This window comes from Rhipicephalus microplus, chromosome 9 (assembly GCF_043290135.1).
Source record: "Rhipicephalus microplus isolate Deutch F79 chromosome 9, USDA_Rmic, whole genome shotgun sequence".
NCBI classification, from domain to species: Eukaryota; Metazoa; Arthropoda; class Arachnida; order Ixodida; family Ixodidae; genus Rhipicephalus; species Rhipicephalus microplus.
Window position 1 is genome coordinate 24,655,717 of NC_134708.1, and position 20,697 is coordinate 24,676,413.

The 20,697-nt window shown below is 43.2% G+C and overlaps 2 protein-coding genes and 1 long non-coding RNA gene across 13 annotated transcripts in view; all 3 read right to left on the bottom strand.

The window, feature by feature from the left end:
- UbcE2H (ubiquitin conjugating enzyme E2H) overlaps window positions 1–17,194 on the bottom strand; it is a 55,853-nt gene extending 38,659 nt beyond the window's left edge. Inside the window, exons 1-6 of one of the 4 annotated variants that reach the window (XM_075873344.1) lie at window positions 16,744–16,930; window positions 12,420–12,527; window positions 10,322–10,396; window positions 7,359–7,398; window positions 6,739–6,791; window positions 1,855–1,983 (exon numbers count right to left, since the gene is read on the bottom strand). In XM_075873344.1, the coding sequence (XP_075729459.1) occupies window positions 1,855–1,983; window positions 6,739–6,791; window positions 7,359–7,398; window positions 10,322–10,396; window positions 12,420–12,527; window positions 16,744–16,816 (478 nt within the window). In that variant the 5' untranslated portion in view covers window positions 16,817–16,930. Of the gene's footprint in view, window positions 1–1,854; window positions 1,984–6,738; window positions 6,792–7,358; window positions 7,399–10,321; window positions 10,397–12,419; window positions 12,528–16,743; window positions 16,931–17,000 lie in introns of those variants that run through there. The other 3 variants (XM_075873345.1, XM_037415652.2, XM_075873343.1) reach the window with 3 other exon arrangements.
- LOC142771618 (uncharacterized) lies at window positions 7,743–10,311 on the bottom strand. Its single transcript, XR_012886023.1, has 2 exons — window positions 9,980–10,311; window positions 7,743–9,874 (listed from the first exon to the last, which is right to left on the bottom strand). It is a non-coding gene; the product is annotated as an uncharacterized LOC142771618 (long non-coding RNA).
- Window positions 17,195–19,036: 1,842 nt separating the features above from the next.
- The window catches only part of LOC119163616 (uncharacterized), a 68,531-nt gene continuing 66,870 nt past the window's right edge, over window positions 19,037–20,697 (bottom strand). For all 8 annotated transcript variants that reach the window (XM_037415655.2, XM_075873335.1, XM_075873334.1 and 5 more), the window contains one exon: window positions 19,037–20,642. In XM_037415655.2, coding sequence (XP_037271552.2) covers window positions 20,603–20,642 — 40 coding nt within the window. In that variant the 3' untranslated portion in view covers window positions 19,037–20,602. The remainder of the gene's footprint in view (window positions 20,643–20,697) is intronic.

The window sequence follows — 20,697 nt, forward strand, 5'->3', positions numbered from 1 at the left end:
GCAATAGTGTCTATGGGATCTGCAATGCATGGTGCTTCAGCGTACATAGGAATGATGGGTAGTACACGGATTTGTCTAATCTTCGTACTTCTGGCTTCGTTTGTGTACGTGTGGCTTGAACCTTTTTTGTCACGAAACAAGCAAATGTTCAGCGGTTGCACTTCACCACCATAATCTTTTAGGCTTACTATTTCAGTTCAGGTCGCGAAGTTCAAGAGGGTTCGTTTTTTCGTTCGAAACGAAACCGAAACACAGCAATAAACGAAGCCACAAGTACGATTTGCCGCCTGCAAGTACGAAGACTCGGCGAATCCATGTACTATCCATCATTACCATGGTCGGTGAACGATCACAGTGCCCAAGTCCCCTTTAGTTAACTTCATTTTCGCAAAGCCGTTGTTGGAGCGGCGGGGCCTCATTGAAATGTGCAGCAGGTCACAAATGGCCGCTTTGGCCATAAAGTGACCGACTGCCTTGGCTTGGTCGCTCGTGGCTGGAATTTTCAGTAGCACGACTGCACCCGGAAATCCCTCAACCAATCAGATGTGCAGGAACAGGACGCCAGCTTATATTATGCAAGCGGATGCGACTTTTTTGTGACAACGGATATAGGTAGCTGCATGCAGGTATGAAACATCATTCGTGTAGAATCGCGATTTGATCACTTGTCGCAAATGGTCACGCAATTAGTGTGATTTGCAGGCGTTAATGAGCCTTGGCACTCATGAAGACTGAAAACCCAAGACTTCTGCACATTCAGGGGAATAGTTCTTGACATGTATTCTAAACGAGAATAAGCAACACGCCAGTGTATAACAAATTTAGTGCAGAAGAAGCATGCACAGCGGCTGACGCCGTCGATTAACACCCATTATGCTAACTGACTGACTGATGCTTCGGTGGTAAAACAGCATCTTGTCAGAACTAGGAATCTAGCTTGATTTTGTAACACAATTAACGTTCACATTAGACATTTCTCCAAGCTGTTTTCTAAACTTGCTAATACAATGTTAACATTCCAGTGCCCACTGATTTACTTGCCAAGAACGTTGCATCTTACCTATACCTAATGTAACACTGCTTCAGTATGCGAGAACAGCATAGGTACAGTCGAACTCCTTTATAAGAGACAATGATATGAGAGGCACCATCATGTGCCTACAGTGAAATATGGGCTGATAAAAAAAAAAATGCATACAAGGAACCCTGCTTATAAGGGAAATCTCACATAAAAGACTAACTGCTGCTCGGAGCATGCCTCTTATAAAGGGGCCTGGCTGTATTGGCACCGTTAGTGTTTCATATTGCTCTCTTGAGACTATTGCCAGAGGTAAGCCAAAGCCAACCAGGGCCTGAGGCTCAGTGTACTGAAGATGCCATCCATCTGAGGCAAAGTCCTCTGCATGCTCAATTTAATATTACCTACAGTTCTCTCTAGTTATCATTGAGTACCGAGAACCTTAGGACAAGTTTGCAAACCTGCCGCATAATGACTAACAACATCATTTGATGAGAGTTTTGACAGCTTGCACCAGACAAACTAAACTTAGTGTCTGAACTACATGTACATCACTCCACTTAGGAGTTACTCTTTTTGATTGTCACACTCGTAAATATACCAGGACACCTCGTCTCAGGTAAAGGTTCCCGCAGAGAGCATGCAACTATAAGTCATTTCTACCAAATTTCTTGATGTCACGGCTTCTCGAGTTCCCTAATAACCACCAACTTGTCGCCACTACCGATTTCACGCATGTTTCTCGTCACATGTCGTTATGTGAGTAAAACGACAAGCTAATGGAACATCAACGGACCAGTGACTTTTCTGACAGCAATAAGAAGCGCACTATTTACCTTGGACTTTTTTCTTGTACTCCTCTGGTTTATGCAGATACATGGCTGCTGCGTCACCGTTCAGAGGGTCGATGGGGTTCGGGTAGGTCAACAGCTGCGGCAGGAACGACTCGAAGATGTTGGACAGATCTACATAGTGGAAAGATATTTTCGAATAAGTAGTTGAATCGGGCTAGGCATAACAACACCAATTGCTGCCCAATGCCATACGGACTCGTTACTCATAGTAATGCATGATGGGTCTCCAAGACATCAAAGGTAGGCGCTCACAATGGAGAGTTTCTTGTGTGCTTGCGAGAGAAATCGCCTATCTTGCAGCCTCTCACTGCTGTAAAGTGTTCGCAAGTTTTGCAACTGATGCTTGCACGACAGTGAAGACTGCTTTGGGCAATCCGTCTAAAGAGCTCTTGCAGAAATGGTATGTGAAAGAGCTGACCGAGACTGTCAGAGCTTCTGCCATAACAGTGAACACATGATCCTCTCATAGAGTAGCACGCAGCCTTGCAAGTCAACTTTAACCTATTGTCGCATGGCAAGAACCGACGCATCTAAACAACTGTCATTTTGCATTCAGAGAAAGCAGAGAAATCATCTTGTGGTCGAACCTTTATTGTATAAGATACAGGAGTCAACATGCGCAAGAGGTTCGATTATTAAAAGTTGACAAAAGTTTTTTTTTTTTTTCAGCAGGCGATCTGTCTAGATCGAACAAATGAACACACAGAAAATTAGCTGTAGTTGAACCAGGAGAGTAACAAAAATTTTTCTTGAGTGGTGGAGGGCGCTAAGGGGGTGGGTGGGAGAGGGTTCAGTGATTTTTAGTATGTTCTTACTCTTCGTGATGAAGGAAAAAAAAATGAAGTCACCCCTGGCGTGAACGCTCAAGTACATGTCACACTTTCTGCATATGTATGCAGTCTTGCACTTACAGTGTCTCGTACAAGATGCTTGTTGACAGGGAAAATGACAAACCTTTATAACGCACGTCTCCAGAAACAGAACAAAAGTACAATAGACTCTCAGTAGGCGGAAATTTGTTAAACAGAACTGCTGCTTAAATGGAACTATCACCTCTGCAATGCTTGGTTTTGTGCTTCTATTCTGCACCCGTATTCACCTCTCAGTAAATGAAACTTCTGTTAAATTGAACGCATTTTCTCGGTCCCTTCAGGTTCTGTTTACTGAGAGTCTACTGTACTAATGCAATAACTAAAAAGTAGTGATCATCACTAATCACGAATATGTAACTACATGAAGTGAGAGCCACATAAGATACAGGATCCCCGCATGAGCATGCTACGTTTTCAATACGCATGGTGTCCACTACAATGGACATACTGCAAAACTTGTTCTCGAAAATTGTCTTGAGTTTTCTAAGCCGCAGTATTTACAGTTCGCGACTACAGAAGCTTTTATCGCAAGCATCCAATAAAACACACCAAGCAGTGGGATTTTGTCTGTGTGATTAGAAAAAAAAAAGTGAAGAGCTTGGCATACCCACCAACGTAGAAGTCTGCCACCTTAAACAAGGGTGCAGAAAAAAAAGTGTAGGACCGTGGCGTTACGTAGTAATGGCAAATTAAAAATCCCTTTGTTCACTTTAGTTACCAATATGCACATGCGGGCAACGGAGGCATTAGAGGTGCTTAACAAATTACAGAAGTTAATCCATTACAGAAGTTAATTACAGAAGTTAGAAAGCGTGCACCAAAGGTTAAGGGAACGAGGTACGCTCTATACCCACCCTGAATTTTAAACAATGTTTATGCACCTTTTTCTCCACAGCCGCAGGAGCTACGGTGATTATTTTACTCTCATTGAGATCAGAAGCTTTTGCTCATTTTACTTTTTACTTCACGTACCAAATTATTGCTCACTAATAGGTATTAGATGTTGTCTTGAACAAAATCATTGGCTCCCCATAATAATTATTCTGCTTTAGTATACTCATTAGTAGTTTGTTTAAACACTGGCAGAAATCTAGTATACTCATTAGTATACTCATTAGTACATTAAACACTGGCAGAAATCTATGTTTCTAGATAATCAGGTTGCTGAGGTAAAGGAACAAAAGCACAATAAAGACATGATTTCAGATAATCGTGCTTAAAGTGCAAAATTTGATTTATTGCAAAAGTACAATAGAACAACGGCAAATTCACGGACCCTTTCAATGGTGCGAGTCAGATACTCGTCTCCAATGCCACCTTTAAACACGATAGTCTTTCTTGAGATACTTCAAGGCAGAAATTTCGGTCTGTCTATCTTTTTGTTGGTGTGTCTGTTGAACGATTCATTTTTAAAAGCACTGTCTACCATCCTTAATGACTTTTCCATTTTGTATCACAATAAAAAGCGCGCCATAATAAATGCCCAACCTTGGAACAGTTTCTCTGAAAAGCGAGTAGAAATTTTTAAAACAGAATTTTTCTATCTGCGTTTGGTCTTCTCCATTGGTGTGATGAAAGTCCATAATGTTGGTTTGTGGGAGCGATAACAAGTGTAGTGCTGGTGAAACCCAAAAACCGAAGCTGTGAGATGTTTTTGCAGGCTTCATTGAGTTTTGTTTTATAATAAAACAAACACCGTAGCGGTTGTTTAAAACGTGCAAATTGTCAAGTAACGTATTATTGCCACAGTTTCTCCAGCTGTGTTTAGTGCGCCTGAAAAATCACCGCAGAGCGGAAAAGTTGGTCTGTTCCAGCAGCGCTGGCACACCAACGTTGCAATTTTTGTGAAACGAACTGTAGTGCTTCCCCTCACGCCGAATGTGCTACAGAAACGAACGTGAGGCGGGTTTCACAAAACAAGAATTACTCTCTGGCACAACCTAAAGCAACCTCAAGGGCACAAAATACGATTTAATGTTATACGCATTTGTTTTTCCCATTCCAGAATGGGAACAGTTAGGGATGAGAGTTAATGGAGAATACCTTAGTAACTTGCGCTTCGCCGATGACATTGCATTGCTGAGTAACTCAGGGGACAAATTGCAACTCATGATTACGGAGTTAGACAAGGAGAGCAGAAAGGTGGGTCTTAAAATTAATATGCAGAAAACGAAAGTAATGTACAACAACCTCGGAAAGGAGCAGCGCTTCGAGATAGGTAATAGTGCACTTGAAGTTGTAAAAGACTATGTCTACTTAGGGCAGGTAATAGCCGTAGAGCCTAACCACGAGATTGAAGTAACTAGAAGAATAAGAATGGGGTGGAGCACATTCGGCAAGCACTCTCAAATTATGACAGGTAGATTGCCACTATCCCTCAAGAGGAAGGTATATAACAATTGTATCTTGCCGGTACTTAGCTACGGAGCAGAAACCTGGAGACTTACAAAGAGGGTTCAGCTTAAATTGAGGACGATGCAGCGAGCAATGGAAAGGAAAATGGTAGGTGTAACCTTAAGAGACAAGAAGAGAGCAGAGTGGAGTAGGGGACAAACGGGGGTTAAGGATATCATAGTTGAAATAAAGAAGAGGAAATGGACATGGGCCGGGCATGTAGCGCGTAGACAGGATAACCGCTGGTCATTAAGGGTAACTAACTGGATTCCCAGAGAAGGGAAGCGGGTTAGGGGGAGACAGAAGGTTAGGTGGGCAGATGAGATTAAGAAGTTCGCGGGTATAAATTGACAGCAAGCAGCAAGCACAGGACTGGGTTAACTGGCGGAACATGGGAGAGGCCTTTGTCCTGCAGTGGACGTAGTCAGGCTGATGATGATGATGATGATGCATTTGTTTTTAAGCAAAATAAGTCTACATGCGAAAATTTCCTACCCTACCAGTAGATTGACCACACTGCTGTTGCGCGTTGCCAGCGGAAATTTTTTCTAGACTTTCACCATCCAATTAAAAATTACAGTTGGTTTCTTGGGGACAAAAGCATGGTTGTTGTCTTATGCAAACTTTTCGAGACAACATGCGAAACCGTACGCTAAGCCTAATCACTGTTAGTGCTTTTCGGTGGCGGCCCCGGGCGATCGAAGTTGCGTTTTTTTACGAATTCGACGCGACTATTTCCGGTGGCTTCACTTGAAGGAAAGAAGGCATGGGCGGTGCTTGTGCAACACTCCAATAGTGGTGCAGTTTGACTGCAATGTCTGGAATATGGGATGCGAGCCCCTCAAATCGAAGGATTGGTACTGCTCAGCGCACAAAAATTTAGTCATGGTAATGCGCGAAATCCCCCTAGGTGACCCGAAACAAAATCAACCAATTTTCGCGATGGCACTCTCTGTTGGTGTTTTTTTTATTCAGTGTTTATTTCGTCGACATCGCAGTTCCATGTTAACTTTTGGGACTTTGAATTCACACTCCATCACATGCCTCGACTTGAGGACATGCAAGCAAGACTGCGTGCTCAACAAGTTTTGCGCCAGTGTAGCGTATGAAGAAGGTTGTTTCGGCTGTACTGAGGATATTCGCGACTTCGGCGACATATACGTTATCAGCGGTCAATGCTGCAGTCGGAAGTAAAATTATCGGAAATTCTATACCGCGTAATAGGCCTGTACCCCGAACCTGAAGCCTGCTTTTCTGAAAAAAAAAAAAAAAAAAAAAAAGTGTGCCTATTGCGAGAATGAATTTTTCTTACATTACAACTTTAACTTGAAGCTTTTGAGTGAACTTGAGGAACTATGGCATTTCCAAAGTCAACAGGCCTTTCTGTGCGTTGCTGGAAATGTAGTGAGTGTTGAAAATGCCCATTTTTAATCAGACCCTCATTTTCCTGTGCTGCCCTCTGCCACTTCAGTAGGGCTTTGGTAGGGGTCGGGACAACCGGTATTGTCAAATGGAAAGCCTACAAGGCGTTTCATGACTTTTCACTGAGGTAAGGATGCGCATGCCAGGGCTTGGTGAAAAAGGTGAATTGAACACTCACCATAGAGTGCAGTCCACGCTTGGTTGATGACGTCCAAGCACACAGTGCCAGACCTACAGGTAGGGAAAAAAAATTAGATGTTGGCAAAACTGACGGCATTCTTAACTATGCAGTATGGTCAAGAACTGGTTTTTAACATGATAGCACTGAAAGGCTCGTTCTACAGAAATTCGAGAGTAGGTGTTGGTGTCTGGTTGAGAGCTAAAAATAAGCTATGTCTGTGAGTGAGAATTCGAAGTATTTGCATTTAAAAAATCCGCGGTTCGAGTGCAATTCGAGATTAAAACCTGCGGCACCTCACTTGGCGGTGCTGGGAAGCTTTACCAATGAGGGGATGAAAGAATTTCTGCCTTAACTCCAGCGTCGCTAAGGCAAATAAGCGGATACATGGAATCCCAAGAGGATCTCAAAGATAAATAATTCGATACATAAAATATCTTACACGTTGAAAATATCTCACCCGCTCGATATACGCAATAATTCATTATGTGTGTGTTAGATATGAGCAGGTTTAACTGCACGACTAGCTACGGAAACATCTTTCCCTTATGCAGACTAGCCTGTCCCATTTCATCAATTGTTTAACGGCCATCGTTTTCAGAAACTCAAAAGACACTCACACTTCATCGATGTTCGGGTGGTAAATCTTGTTCATGAACCCTGTCAAAAAAAAAAAAAAGACAACAGTGAGTCAATAAATGAGAAGAATTTTCACCGCCGGCCCATCAAAGATGGCCACAATACGTATGCTGCCTACTCAGGGGGGGGTGGGGGGGGATAGCATCAGCACAGTCAATAAGATCCATAAGACTAAGCCAATAAGAGTGTCTACAGCAAATCAACATGGATGCTAGCACATCAGAACATAAACCGATACAGCTCAGTGTTAGTGAACTGCAAGCAAACTCAAGGCTGAAAAATAAACTGGCAGCTTTGGGTGTGCAAATAATTATTTAATGCACAGTGATGCTTGTTTGGTGAATGATGGCCACACAAGCCCAGTATTCATCACCATCATTTATTACCCTTTAGAACCCTAAACAGGGCATCAAACAAGGGGGGGAGGTTACAGAGTTAAAACAATGCATAATTGCCAACATACAAGAAAACCCAACAACATAGCAACGTACAGAGCGCATGCAAGAGAAAACAATATTTGACGAACAATGTTCAATGAGGAGAAAAGGCACCCATCTGACCAGATTCGTTGAAGCAATGGTCACTGCAAGCATTTTATCTGTGTTTCGTACACTGACCTTGTGCTGCCAAACATTTATGTACACAACGACATGCACTCGTGTAGTCACCTATTCAATACAGCACCTCTATAAAAAGCTATTCTCCTACTACAGCTCACTGTGCCAGAGGTGGCTGGCATGAAATGTGAAGCAATTTCGAGTGCTGACTGAGTAATGGCAGTCAACTTTAAAGGAGTACTGACACACTTTTGAGACATCGCAAGAGAGAAGCTTTACGTTTTTTTGGTATGCAGTGTTAACACCCCTCCACATGCCGCAGTTGTGCAGCTCGTATGAAATGTTTTGCTTTGATTTTAAGGGGGCACACTGCTCTTAAAAATGTGATTACTTAATATGTAGTTTTGAACATATATCACGTACCTTTTGGGGAGCAACTTTTTTTTTTTCTTACTGAAGGAGTTAGAATGTAATTCAGCATATTACAATAATCTGAAATCAGAACCAAGTTCACTGCAGCAAAAATGGATGTTCTAAACCAATTTGAACAAAAGTTATGGTACGCTGAACATTTGCGAGTGAGTCGATTTCAAGCTGGGATTTCACACACACATGTTCGGCATACCATAACCTTTGCTCAAATGGGTTTAAAACATTCTGGCAGCACTGTGCATGGTTCCGATTCAAGATTATTGTAATGTGCTGATTTACTTCATAACTCTTTGAGTAAACAAAAAAAATCTTGTTTCCCAAAAGGCACATGAGATATTTTGTATTGTATAAACAACACATTAAATACTATAAAAGTAACTGTATGTTTGAGATCAGTACACCCACAAGAATACATAAAATCACACTTTCACCACAACCAATTAAGAAATCAATTTTTTTGAAGTGCCATTTGTCACTTAGCCTCACCAAGCTAGCCCCACCGTAATGGAGATTATCACAAGGAGTCAAGACAGTGACTGAGTTCGTGAATTCCACAGCCAGCATGCAGTGATAACCCTTGAAGTCACAGTCACGGTCAATGAATTACAATTATTTTATTATTGTTTATGCACACCGCAAGCAGATGACAGATCTGCTTCTCACATGCTGCTAATTGCTGTCACCCCACGACATCACACCCCCATGACACGTCACCGAAAAGCCGCCCCCTCGATATCGAAACCAAAAGCTTTTCTAAGGTAGTGGTATTAAAATATATTTCACACATTTTCAGGCAATACATTACTCTTTTTAAGGTTCCCAACATCAGTGCTTTTATTTAGAGCACTAACCTAAATATACTTAAGATTCATGTCAGTACTCCTTTATGCACTCATTTCCTCTTAAATGGGCCCTGCCACACTTTTCCAAGTAACCTTCAAACGGCTTCGTTAGAGCAGTTTATTAACCTCATGAATTGACTGCTACGAAAATTCGTAGAATTGGCCACACACAAGCGGAGATTTGTTGCACGCTGTAATAGCTTTCTTCTCTTGTCCCGAGGAGCACGCTAAGCAGGGAGGGATGGCATAGGCGGACGAAGGCACGTCACACGCACATCGTGATCTTGAGCACTTTTTCTTTCCTATTTTTTTTTCTTCAAACGCACAGCTAACTTTCAGTGTGATTAAGAGCTCACACGTCGGCATGCGTTAGCATCCCGCAGTGGTCGTGGTACCCATCCAGCTCGCAATGCTCAAATCTTAAGCCAACGGCCTGAAGTTTGGGTATACGGCACCATTTGTAGAAAGAAGAGGGAACAATTTCTAGCATATCTTGAGAATTATAAATGCAAGTTCCAGACCATACGCTGTGGCATATTGTTTGGCTCGAGTGTTCTCAGGAGCCTTGCGGCAGTGTTTTCTTATTCTTATGACCGTGCTGAAGAGGTGTTGCAGAGCCCCTTGAAGGAGCACACTGCTTCTACTGGGTTCACGAAACACTGAGTACTGTAAAGAAACATTTGAGGAAAGAACAAATTGTAACCACAAAACAAAAATAACAATATGCACCTATAACGAAGCAGTGTCAAACGAGAGAAATCCATGCTCGACCTGTGGTGGTCCCCACGATGGTTGAGTAATGGCAACAGATTTCCCTCGGGTGAATTTAAGTGTGAGGCTAGGCGTAATGATACTTGACAGGGCGAGGTTCTGCAAGCTCTGTTCAGAAAAATGCAGCATGACCGAAATGTCGCATTTCCCACACCGTTTTTTTTTTTCTTTCATTCCTGTTCCAACGAGCTCTGCAAATATCTACAGGGTAAATGGAGTTTTACACACAAAAAAGTTTTAGCATCTCATCCTGCTGTAATAAGAATGCTATAAGGACACTCCAAGCAATGGCACTGGATGTTCAAGGCAAAGCATATCACATAGTGAGAATGCTAGACTCACCTATCGATGGAGACTTGAAAGGGTACTTCTCGGGCAAATCAACTCGAACTTTCCAGACGCCTCCCTCGTAAGGTGCTACAAAGGCAGGGCAACCAATGCCAATGAAGGGTTCAGCGCACGCTCTTCAAAGTCGGAAAGCTCACAAACAGCCCGAACTCTTTGAGAAATAACAGAAGTCAAAGACAACCCCAATTCTTGACTTAGGAGCCTGGCAGTGGCACCAGCACGTCTGCATTCACATGCTTTGATGTATCCCTTGAGCCACATTTGTGTTTTGTCGTGTTGCCGAAGCGGATCTCTGAGGACACTAGGAACGAAGAGTGTGGTTGAGATCAGCTCCACCAGGTGCCGCCACAATCCAAGCTGCTCACAAAACTGTCACCCCCTTTAAATCCACTCCATTCAATTAATAATCATTACTTATCCAGACAATTAATTTACCCTTACCCTAAGTAAACTTATGTTTCAATATCACCTATATCCTATAAACTTTCAACCTCAACCCGGGCTATCGATTTCATACCAGTTACAGAAGAGTTTTTCTGACGTTAGGAAAACCAGAAGCACTTGAGAGAGGAGAAGAGAAACTTTGTGCTCGTACTACTAATAAGCATAGCAGATGCAGCACCTTCGATTCCCTTGTCTTGGTTACCATGAACAGAAGTCATGCAGTGGCCTTGGCTCAATCAAGCCCTCAATACTCTTGTCCCAAGCCAGAGTATCTTTTTTTTATGTGCGGGAGCACACCTTAACGTATGTGCACTAGATATTCAACATAATGAATGCATAACAACCTCAACAAAATTGCACATTTTAATAAAATATTTGTGGTGCAACTAAGACAAGGAACAAATCACTCACTACATTCAATGAGTTCTCTGGTTTATCCATGCAGTATATACCACCAATGTGCCTCATTTAGGCCAATTCCCTGAAATTAATTTTGGATATCTGTGCCAAGAGGATACACTCAAACCTTGATGCAGAAAATTTGGATTACTACATTCGGTGATAACGAAGTAAGTGACCTATAGCTTTGCCAGTGATAGCGATAGATATAATCGTTTATAACAAATTTTCGGATAGAACAAAGTATTTTCGTGGCACATGAGAGTATGTTGTAATTAGGTTTGAGTGTATACAAAATCTCTTAACGAAGCTAGATATGCACTTTAATGCAGTTATTTTCATTTCACAAGCATCACTCAACACCATTTTCATGGCATCACTGCTTAGGCAGCCTACTCTATGTGCACATCACATTTAACATTTTCATATCAGCATAACGTGCAAATGGTATGGTACGTCAAAGATCTAAACAGTTTATTTACACTCGAGTCTTGAACTCTGTGGTTGATAAATATACAACATTGCATGGCATATTTTGTGTGGCATGGAAGTAAGTGTAACTCTATGCGTCATACGTAGATGACTAACATTTGGTTAACTGAGCCTCCAAAGCTCTGTTTGGAAAGGCACCGTGTCCAGACTCTCCCACCCCCTTTCCCTCAATTATATTTTATTCCATACTTTTCAATTCATTTGAATGAGCAGCAATGTACACAGAGGATAGTCGTCATACTAAAATAATAGAGTAATTTCATCAAACTTCATCAGAGCAAAAGAGGATTCTGAGAATGGGCGTATTAGTCATCTTATACAACAATTACTTCTAATATCAACCTCTATACTTTTTTTGGCATTATTGTCTGTTCGTTCTCATTGTGTCTTAAAAAAAGCGAGCCCTCAAGGTTACACTTCGTTCCTTCATCAAATAATTGATGCGACTACAATGTTCCTTACCTTCTGCAACTTCTTAAAAGGTTCAGCAGTTAATTAGAACATGGGAAGATCCAGTTATGATTGAAGCAACAGAAGAGTAATAGGTGTTATAGAAGTGTATTACATTCCAAATACGAACTGCTTGATGTAAATTTTTTATGAAAAAAAAAAAATAAGCACGTTATATACAACCAACAGCTTCACTACAAGTACACCAATGAACAGAACACGCACTACGATAGCTGGCAGCTTTGCATCACTCGCAAAAGTCAAGGCACTACGGTGAAACGTATCTCGGAATGCGCATTTAACTCACTTGCTTTCGGGCCATAGAACTTGACACAAAATTCATTCAGGCCTCCAAGAATGGTGACTTCGTGCTTGCTTTCAATGCTGGCCTTTGGGTCAAGGAACTGTGTCTGTACTGCACTTTTTATACTGTTAGCCATTAAAAGCACAAAAAGTGAAAACACGCAATCCCTCTAAAGATGGCTGCACAGTTTGTGCATACACACCCTTTAGGGTGTGTGTTAGTGTACACTCTTTAAGATGTCCCCAAAAATACACCCCCAAAAGTAGTTCTGTGAACAGCCTAAAGGGACATACACAAAAATATACAACCTGAGGTGTAATTATTCCCATACAACAATAATCACTCATCCTGTGTGACCTTCCTTATTTCAGCACCATGCAACCGATAGTTACAGGCAGGGAATGGCATAACAAAGCACTATTGTTACGAAATATCGAGAAGTTTTCGAGAAGGAAAGCACAAACAAGCAAGACGCTTCCTTCGCGAGACAAAAATGCATCCGAAAGAGTGCAACCATCTTCAAGAGAGTGGAAACATCCCCGACTATCGAAATGTACATTGAAAAGCAGTCTTCGCTTAAGTACAGCCACAGTTTGGTACAATGACCATAAGTATCAATCCGAGTGTATAAATAAGCAAATAACAAATATTTGGTACGATGAAGGTGTTTTGTGACAAAAAAGCTTCAATGATACTCACACTATGAAAATCGGTGAGCTTTAAGAAGTACAAGAGACGTGCCAACATCATTACACTGTCATGACTGCTAAACTTGACAGTTCATCGGTGCAGCTGTGCAAGCACTTGCAATCATATAACATATGTGCTTAGTTGTTTGTCCAGGGGGCATTTTTCCCTGCCATTTAAAGGACTATACACTGTCGCTGAGGTGTCGGCGTACTCATTGAAAAGCAGGCATTTCAATATAATTGCTCTTGCACATCAGGGAGAAATAACTATGTTGCCGATACCTGCAAAATTTGCATAGGAGTAACTGTAACCTTTTGTAAGATTCAAATGTGTAGAAGCTAGTTGAGAAGCGGCCTGGAATCACCTTATGACATTTATAATAATGACTATTTATCAGCGAGACCAGAAAGCCTCTATCACTCAACACAAACTCCAAGCTACAGGAGCAGGAGTGATAAAGCCACTGTGTGCCTTCATCCTAGCATTTAGCTCGAATGTGAAAGCATACAGAGGTGGAAATGCAAAGAAGCCAAGCCAAGCCAAAAAAACAAAAATCTTGAACAATGAACTGCCAACAGCCGTGAAAGTAAACAAAGTGGTTAGGTAGAATAGTTAGTATTGTATTTTCAGTACAGAACTAGAGTGCAGGCCTCACCCAGTTGGGCCATGAATGTTCCCCGTATACCGGAAACAGTTGCAAGAGCAAGACCATATCGAGAGCTGTTCTGTACATACAAGCATTATTCAATGAGTGCGCTCCACTTTTGGCATAGAACGGTGTACAAAAGTGCTGAAAGAAATGAAGTTAAGCTCCTCGGAACAATGCAGCTGATGTCCTGTATGGTGGTGGAAAAGTGGAGAAAGGCAATGCACTTGCTTGCACCCGTCTCGGGCATCTAGCATAAAAAGCGACTGTCAGTTACTCAATTAGACTGACATTCGAGAGTTTTGAGAGTACAATAAATGGTCGTTCAGAGCTGGCATCCTCTCAGTGTGTCGTGTAGAAGCCATGTTGCCTACACAAACCTTGCACACTATGCAACAAATCTTATCTGCAAAGCGTTTACACAAGTTCCGAGCAACGGTGCAATTCACAACGTTTGGGAAGTGATTTCTGGTATGTTGGTGAGGTGGTAAGTGGTCACTTGCTAAGCAGAAAAAAAGAATTAATGGCAGTAGATTTTACACAGCCAAAAAGGCTTTCTCATATTACAAGGCATACAGAACTTTGTAAGACTAAAAGCCAAAAATTTTAAAAAATTATTCAGCAGTACTTGCAATAGAAGCCATGTTCTACGGCGTAGCGGGCACCTTCAAGTGTGGTTATTTACCGGACGACAAGAAGCAAAGATAAGAGTTCACCTCCAGATACAGAATTACAATATCTGCCGGACTGCACAGACAGTGGAAAGTAAAGAAAACCTAGCGGGCCCACAAGATGCTACGAACGAATGTGTAAAACCTTCAGATATGGACTGTAAGTGCTTTGATTTCAAACAAAGAAGTAAAAGCTACCAATATAAAAGATACTCGGGAACTGGGCTAGGAGCTTCGAAAGGAAGGTTTGACGTGCTGGACGCTAAAGCAAAACACATTTCACAGCGACTTCGTTCCGGCACAATCAGAATTGCACAACGAATGCAGTGTGTGTTTTCGTTGCTGTAATACACTCTTCGAATTTTATTCTGTCGATACATTATGTGTGTTTTTGAAGTCCTCTTCATGTCATTCCCTCAGAGACTTGTGTAGAGGCCTAGTTGGAATAGCATACTTTTCACCTGAAGTACATTGTTGCGAAGTTTAAAACAAAATGGATTTGTAACAAGTGCACACCAATGTTCCTGTGAGAAGGTAGTTTCAACTTTGCAGTACTCTACTGTATCCACTGCTATAGCAGTTTGACGGTCCTGAACTAAGGCTAGGACGGGGGCCAAACCACGTGCCTGTGAAGCCGTATAGGTAGGTGGCCATGCTCATTGCGGAAGAGGCGCCACGACGCAAAACGCGAAGGCGCCCGCAATCTTGGTGCACAGCCAGCTGTGAACGACACTTCTTGGGTTTTCTTTTCTTTAGCATTTTTTACGCATCTCATCGCCGAATGCATTTACAAGACTCGCTGTACGCCTACGCTGTCGTTCGGGTAGCTAGCAGCAGCCGCACGATTAGTATTATTTTTTTTGTCATTTCCCTACGGGCAAGGACATTAGGAACAAACAACATATGGCTAGAAACGAATGTGACTCAATCGCTTATGAGCATGTGAAAGTTAAAAAAAAAAAAAGTTGGCCGTCGAAAGCAGTTTCTTTTACTTTCACAAAGCGAGATTCCAAGTAAACGTCCAAGGAATTCGCTGCATTCTCGGCGAATTTCTTTTCTCGACATTAAAAACTGGTAATACGAGACAAGATGTATATACTAAGAAGAGAGAGAGTGATCTCCTTTTCAAGTTAAACCACAGCCCAGTGGATTACGAAGGAGACAAACGAATAAGTGAGTCCAAGTGCGATAAGCGAAACCTACGCCAACGCGTAGTCAACGTTGCGCATAAGATCAGGTAGTGGATTAACCAGCACATCTTTTTCGCACGAACCACAGTAGACCGGGCAGCGGAGGGAAAAGACAAGAGTGAATTCAAGTGGGAAAGGCGAAACCTACACCAACGCGTGGTTAACGTTGCGCACAAGTTCGCTTCAGGAAAGCTCGGTTATTAGCAAATCACCGATAACCAGCCGGATTGCGGTCAGTGAGCTTTAACGCGTTCGGGTATACGGAAGTACATCCGCACATTCGAGGCGCCGTGGAAAGACATTAGAATGTGACGCAATTCAAGTAAGTGCGAGACCTGACGGACAGCTGCTACAACTGACGCGTCCGTATGGATGCCATGACCAAGGTAAAAATAATAACTGCCTCAGTAACGCGGTTTCGGGAACACACACACACACAAAAAAAAAAATGAAAGAGGGGTGTCGCAAGCAACGCAGGAGGCTAAAGCAACCTACAAGTAGTGAAAGAAGAGCCCTTAGAAAAAAAGGAGGTCAGAAATGCGCTCCTACAACGGTGCGCTTAGTCGTAGCAGCTGATCGGTAGGGACGGCGAAAGATCGAAACTTTGTTGTTTGTTTGCTTTCATAGATGCGTCGATTTCTCGTCACTTATTACCCTCTGTGCTCGTCACGACGTAACGGGAAACGTTGACTAAATAAGCGAGTCCACGCGTCCAGATGTTGCCGTTTTGTGCACAGTCGTAAAAAAAAAAAAAAAAAAGGCCAGTTGTCGAGTAGCCTTGCCCCCTCCGAGGAAGTCCGCAAACGAAACACACACACACAACTGCAGACACCCGTGCGAACAAGGGCCTAAGCGGGCGCATAGAAACAAGGCCCCGCGTGGAAGCGTCGAAAGGGTTGCCCAAATCACCTGGAGGTCACGGAATAACTTTTCTCGGTTGGATCTCTTCGAAAAGTACGTTCAACACGCATCAATTCACGAAAGCACTGCAGCGTACAGTCGCGGGGGCATTTCAGGCAGCAACAAACAAAGGGTACCTATCACGCCAGCGGGTCCTCAAACCTGATTAGAGCCAGCTGAAGAGAGAACATGCCTAGCGAAGCAACAATACGGTGGGTCGCAAGACTTACCTAAGGGCATGTACCGAAGGTGCAGTCGCCACCCCAGCATCGCCAGGTGCTTGCGCGCAGCGTCGATTCCCATAACAAGTCACGCACTGAGGTCCCAAACGCGCACATTCGGGCTTTTCTCGTGCCCCTACCCATGCACCCAGATCAGCAGAGCGACCAAGCAAAGCGAACCAAACGCTTCGGGGTGTGTGAAGTGCGCTGGTGGGGGGATATTTTTTTCTCCCATTCGTCGTTTCACGGAGCGAGTAAAAGGATACAGTTTAATGACGTCGGTATCCATACGCCTCTTCCCAGCGCTTGGAGAAGACATCGTCTTGTCTTACCTCACGGCCAGGAAGCTGCGCAAGAAAAACCGCTCCTGCGGACTTCGCGCGGTTACCTCCGAATGCTGCTGCTTAATGCTTCGGCTCACAATGGCGAACTGGCTGGCTGCGACTGCTCTGCTGCACCATGGCTGCAACATGACCTACTACACTCCTGACCTGTTCAGATAGCGGGGTTCCTATGGGAGCGCGTGTCCCCGCTCTCGTTCAATCGCTCGCCGTAGGTGGCGCTACCTATAACCTGTTCGTCTGCTTCTTTACGGTTGTTTTGTAGGCGCTGGTATAAGAATGCCTGCTTTCTGTGGTGAACTGTCGGCATATATGTGACTATTTCTTCCCATACATTGCTGGTCAAGTAAGCTGTTCAGTGCGCTTAAGAATTTATAGCACACTGGTTGACAAACGTGGAAACCCGTGGATTTACATGATTTTGGACAGCCTATGCGTTGTCGCGTGCATTTTATTGCAAAAAAAATTCTGAATGTCTTTTAGTATTATTATTTCTGGATATTTCTAAATTGTGGATCATAAATTCGCACTACGAGTGCTTTGTTGGTTAAAATTTGACTACAAAGAGTGAAGGTGACGTCAGCGAACAGGTGCTGCCTAGCGCCACGCCGCTCGTAGGTGACGGCCCTAGCGGCAGAAGGTATGAACTAGAACGTGGGCGCTGGAAGAGGTGCTCTCTGGGCAGGTCAGGAGTGTAGTAGGTCATGGGCTGCAACACCACACGTGACGTGTACGTCACGTGACTTTTTTTTATTAGGGGGAGAGAGAGAGAGCTAAACCTAAACACGAAGCAGCGCTTCGTGCATGGCTTCAAGCTTCGGGCGTCACACACTGACGCATGTGACGTGCCCGATTTATCTACTCCCCGCAACGGAATCTCTCGAGACACTGCCAACTCGGCGACATTAGCGTCGATTTTTAGAAGAAACGCTTCGTTAAAACGACGATGAGGTTTTGCGAGGAGGTTGCTCTCTCCTGTGGGAGGAAGTACGTGGCCCCGCCCATCGCCTCGCCCAGTGTTGCCCGTAGCTTTGCGATCAGCTGACGCATGTAAACAAACACCTCACGTGATTTCTTTGTTCCCATACGTTCCGCGTTTCGTTTAAACTATTTCGCTCGCATTTTTTTTTTTTTTTTGGCGTGGCTCGCACGAGTCTTGCAGGAGCTCGCCTTATCCTCTCACTGCGTGGCAGGCGTTTAGAAGAGCCTCGAGACGGAAGTAAACGAGCAACGTACCGCTATCCGAAACCAACTCGCATCGACTGCCACACAGAAGCGCACAGCAAATGGCGGGTAGGGTTTCGTCGTCGATATCTAGTGGCTTCCCCGAGTCGTTGGTCTTCTAAATTGCGAGCTGGGTCGAGCGTCACACTCCTGCGCTTGTAGAATGGTGCTTTGAGTCCCGCATATATCCAAGTTATATTACAAGCATGGTATTTTTGAAATCGGCCTTACCTTTTGGCGGCTGAACTCCGGGCCCCGCTGTTTGGGCAAGTTTACCTGGCTGCTTTTGACCTTGAGATGTGAGCGAGATTCAATCTCAAAAAAAAAAAAAAAGTATTTTCTTTTTTTTTTCTGCAGTCACGCTGTTGTGAATGGGTTACTTAATTAAAATGACAGATTATTAACAGAATTGTTACATAATAAACGCTTACAATTCTCAGTGTACTGCGACGTTTGATTAACAAGGATAAGTTATGTTCCTAGAAATCAGTACTTTAAAAATTATTCACGAAAGATATTCACACATGGCCACACGTGCCCAGTGGAAAATAGAGCTGCTTATTAGAAACACGACATTTAACATTTAAAAAAGCCATTTAAATAACACAGTCATTCCATTGTAGATTATATTTCTTGTTTTTTTTTTTTAAGCCCATCTCTGGTAACCAGTGCATTGAATGCAGGATTACGAATTAACATTCATGTTGATGCTTGCAATAAAGTGATAACAGAACACATTCATTGGCAACGGTTTTATTTACAAAGCAAATATATATATATATGTATATATTATATACTATCAAAAGATTGAACATTCAAACTGGTTGAAAAAAAAAATTAACAACTGCCTTCCTCGTTTCGACATTGCACACAGCCCAAACTAACAACTTGGATTCGTGCAGTATCCAGTTAAGTTATATATGTATAAAAAAAAGGCACGGTGGTAATCACAACTCTGTCGGTGTAGTCTCTTTAGCTCACCCAATGCAAAAAAGGCATGGAGTGGTGCAGAGCTATTCGGAAAAGCAACTATCTATAAAACACCTCCACCTTTCTAACTGTCTGCGAGGCGGTTCAGCAACACCGAGAAGTGGAGCGCAATTCTCAAGTCATTACGCAAAAAAAAAAAAAAACTGCACGCAAAGCAATCAGCTTTGCATGCGATTTTAGCTGCTTTGCATGCAGCTGACCTCGAAATGGCTGTAAAACAGGCGAATGCACCCAATGAATTGACGTATCCATTGAACAATGCAGCATCCGAACAAAGCTTCATCATAACAACAGGCTGGAAGCGAAGCGCGGACATTTTCTTGAACTGTTTCTTCTGGATACACATTTCGGCATGTAATCAACCTGTAAGTAGACACCGATCGGTTTGACAGGACCGCCGATGGTTGGTAATAAAAAAAACTAGAGGTTTTGCTAAAATCAGCTAAAACTGAAACGTCGCATCTACAAATGATCAACAATCTACGTAAAAATAGACTAACAGTGCAGCTCCTCGCAACTGCACAAACGATCAGTGCACACTGCGAGTAAGTTGAAGTAAATGTATAGACGTCTATACGAGGAACAAACGAGATTATGAGGGCTGCACAAGCTAACGAGGCAATGCAAACAAGTCTTTTGGCGATTTTCACGCGGTGATGGCAGCAATAAATTAAGAAGCACGGCCCCAAGGGAATGGCACGATACAGTGATACGAGACCGAACATCTCGCACGAGGAACCTATGAAGGGGAGGGACAATGAAAGATGTGTCAAAAACTGGCAGATAGGTAAAAAAAAAAGAGCAGATGTCACGATGCCTTTGCATGCTGACGTCAGGAGGCACGTTTGAGGGTTCAACACGCATACATACACACACAAAAAGATGGGTACGAAAGAAGGACCGTTTGATTTTCCTGCTAGCAACTAGTTGTGTCTCTGGAGGCCACATCAAGCGTGGGTGCGCCTTGTTTTTCACGTGGACGGCAAGGCAGTTACAATGGTAAGCCACGACAACTTGCTGGAGTTTCTTTTTGCAGGTTGAGATTGCAACTTGTGAGGCCGAGATGACTTTAGTGGGTAAGGCGCTTGCCTCGGCCTCGCCAATTTTTGTTTACTTTTTCGCCCGAACATAACGAGGCTTTCGCATCTGGTTCGTTTGATGGTGAGTAACAGCTGGAGAAAAAAAAAAGGAACGCCCCGCAACGTGGCTTTACAATGTTCGAAACAGTCTCGTCTACTCTGGAACAGGCACGCTCCGTCTCGAGGTCGTTCCTTTTACGTTCCCGTCGGTTCTTTGCAGTGATCACCTACGTCTCAGCTGAGTTTTGTCGCCTCTTCCATTGCCTCCCGCCATCTGCAAATAGGCCGCAGGATAAATTTCTTCGAGCAGCACCAAAAAATACTTTTAA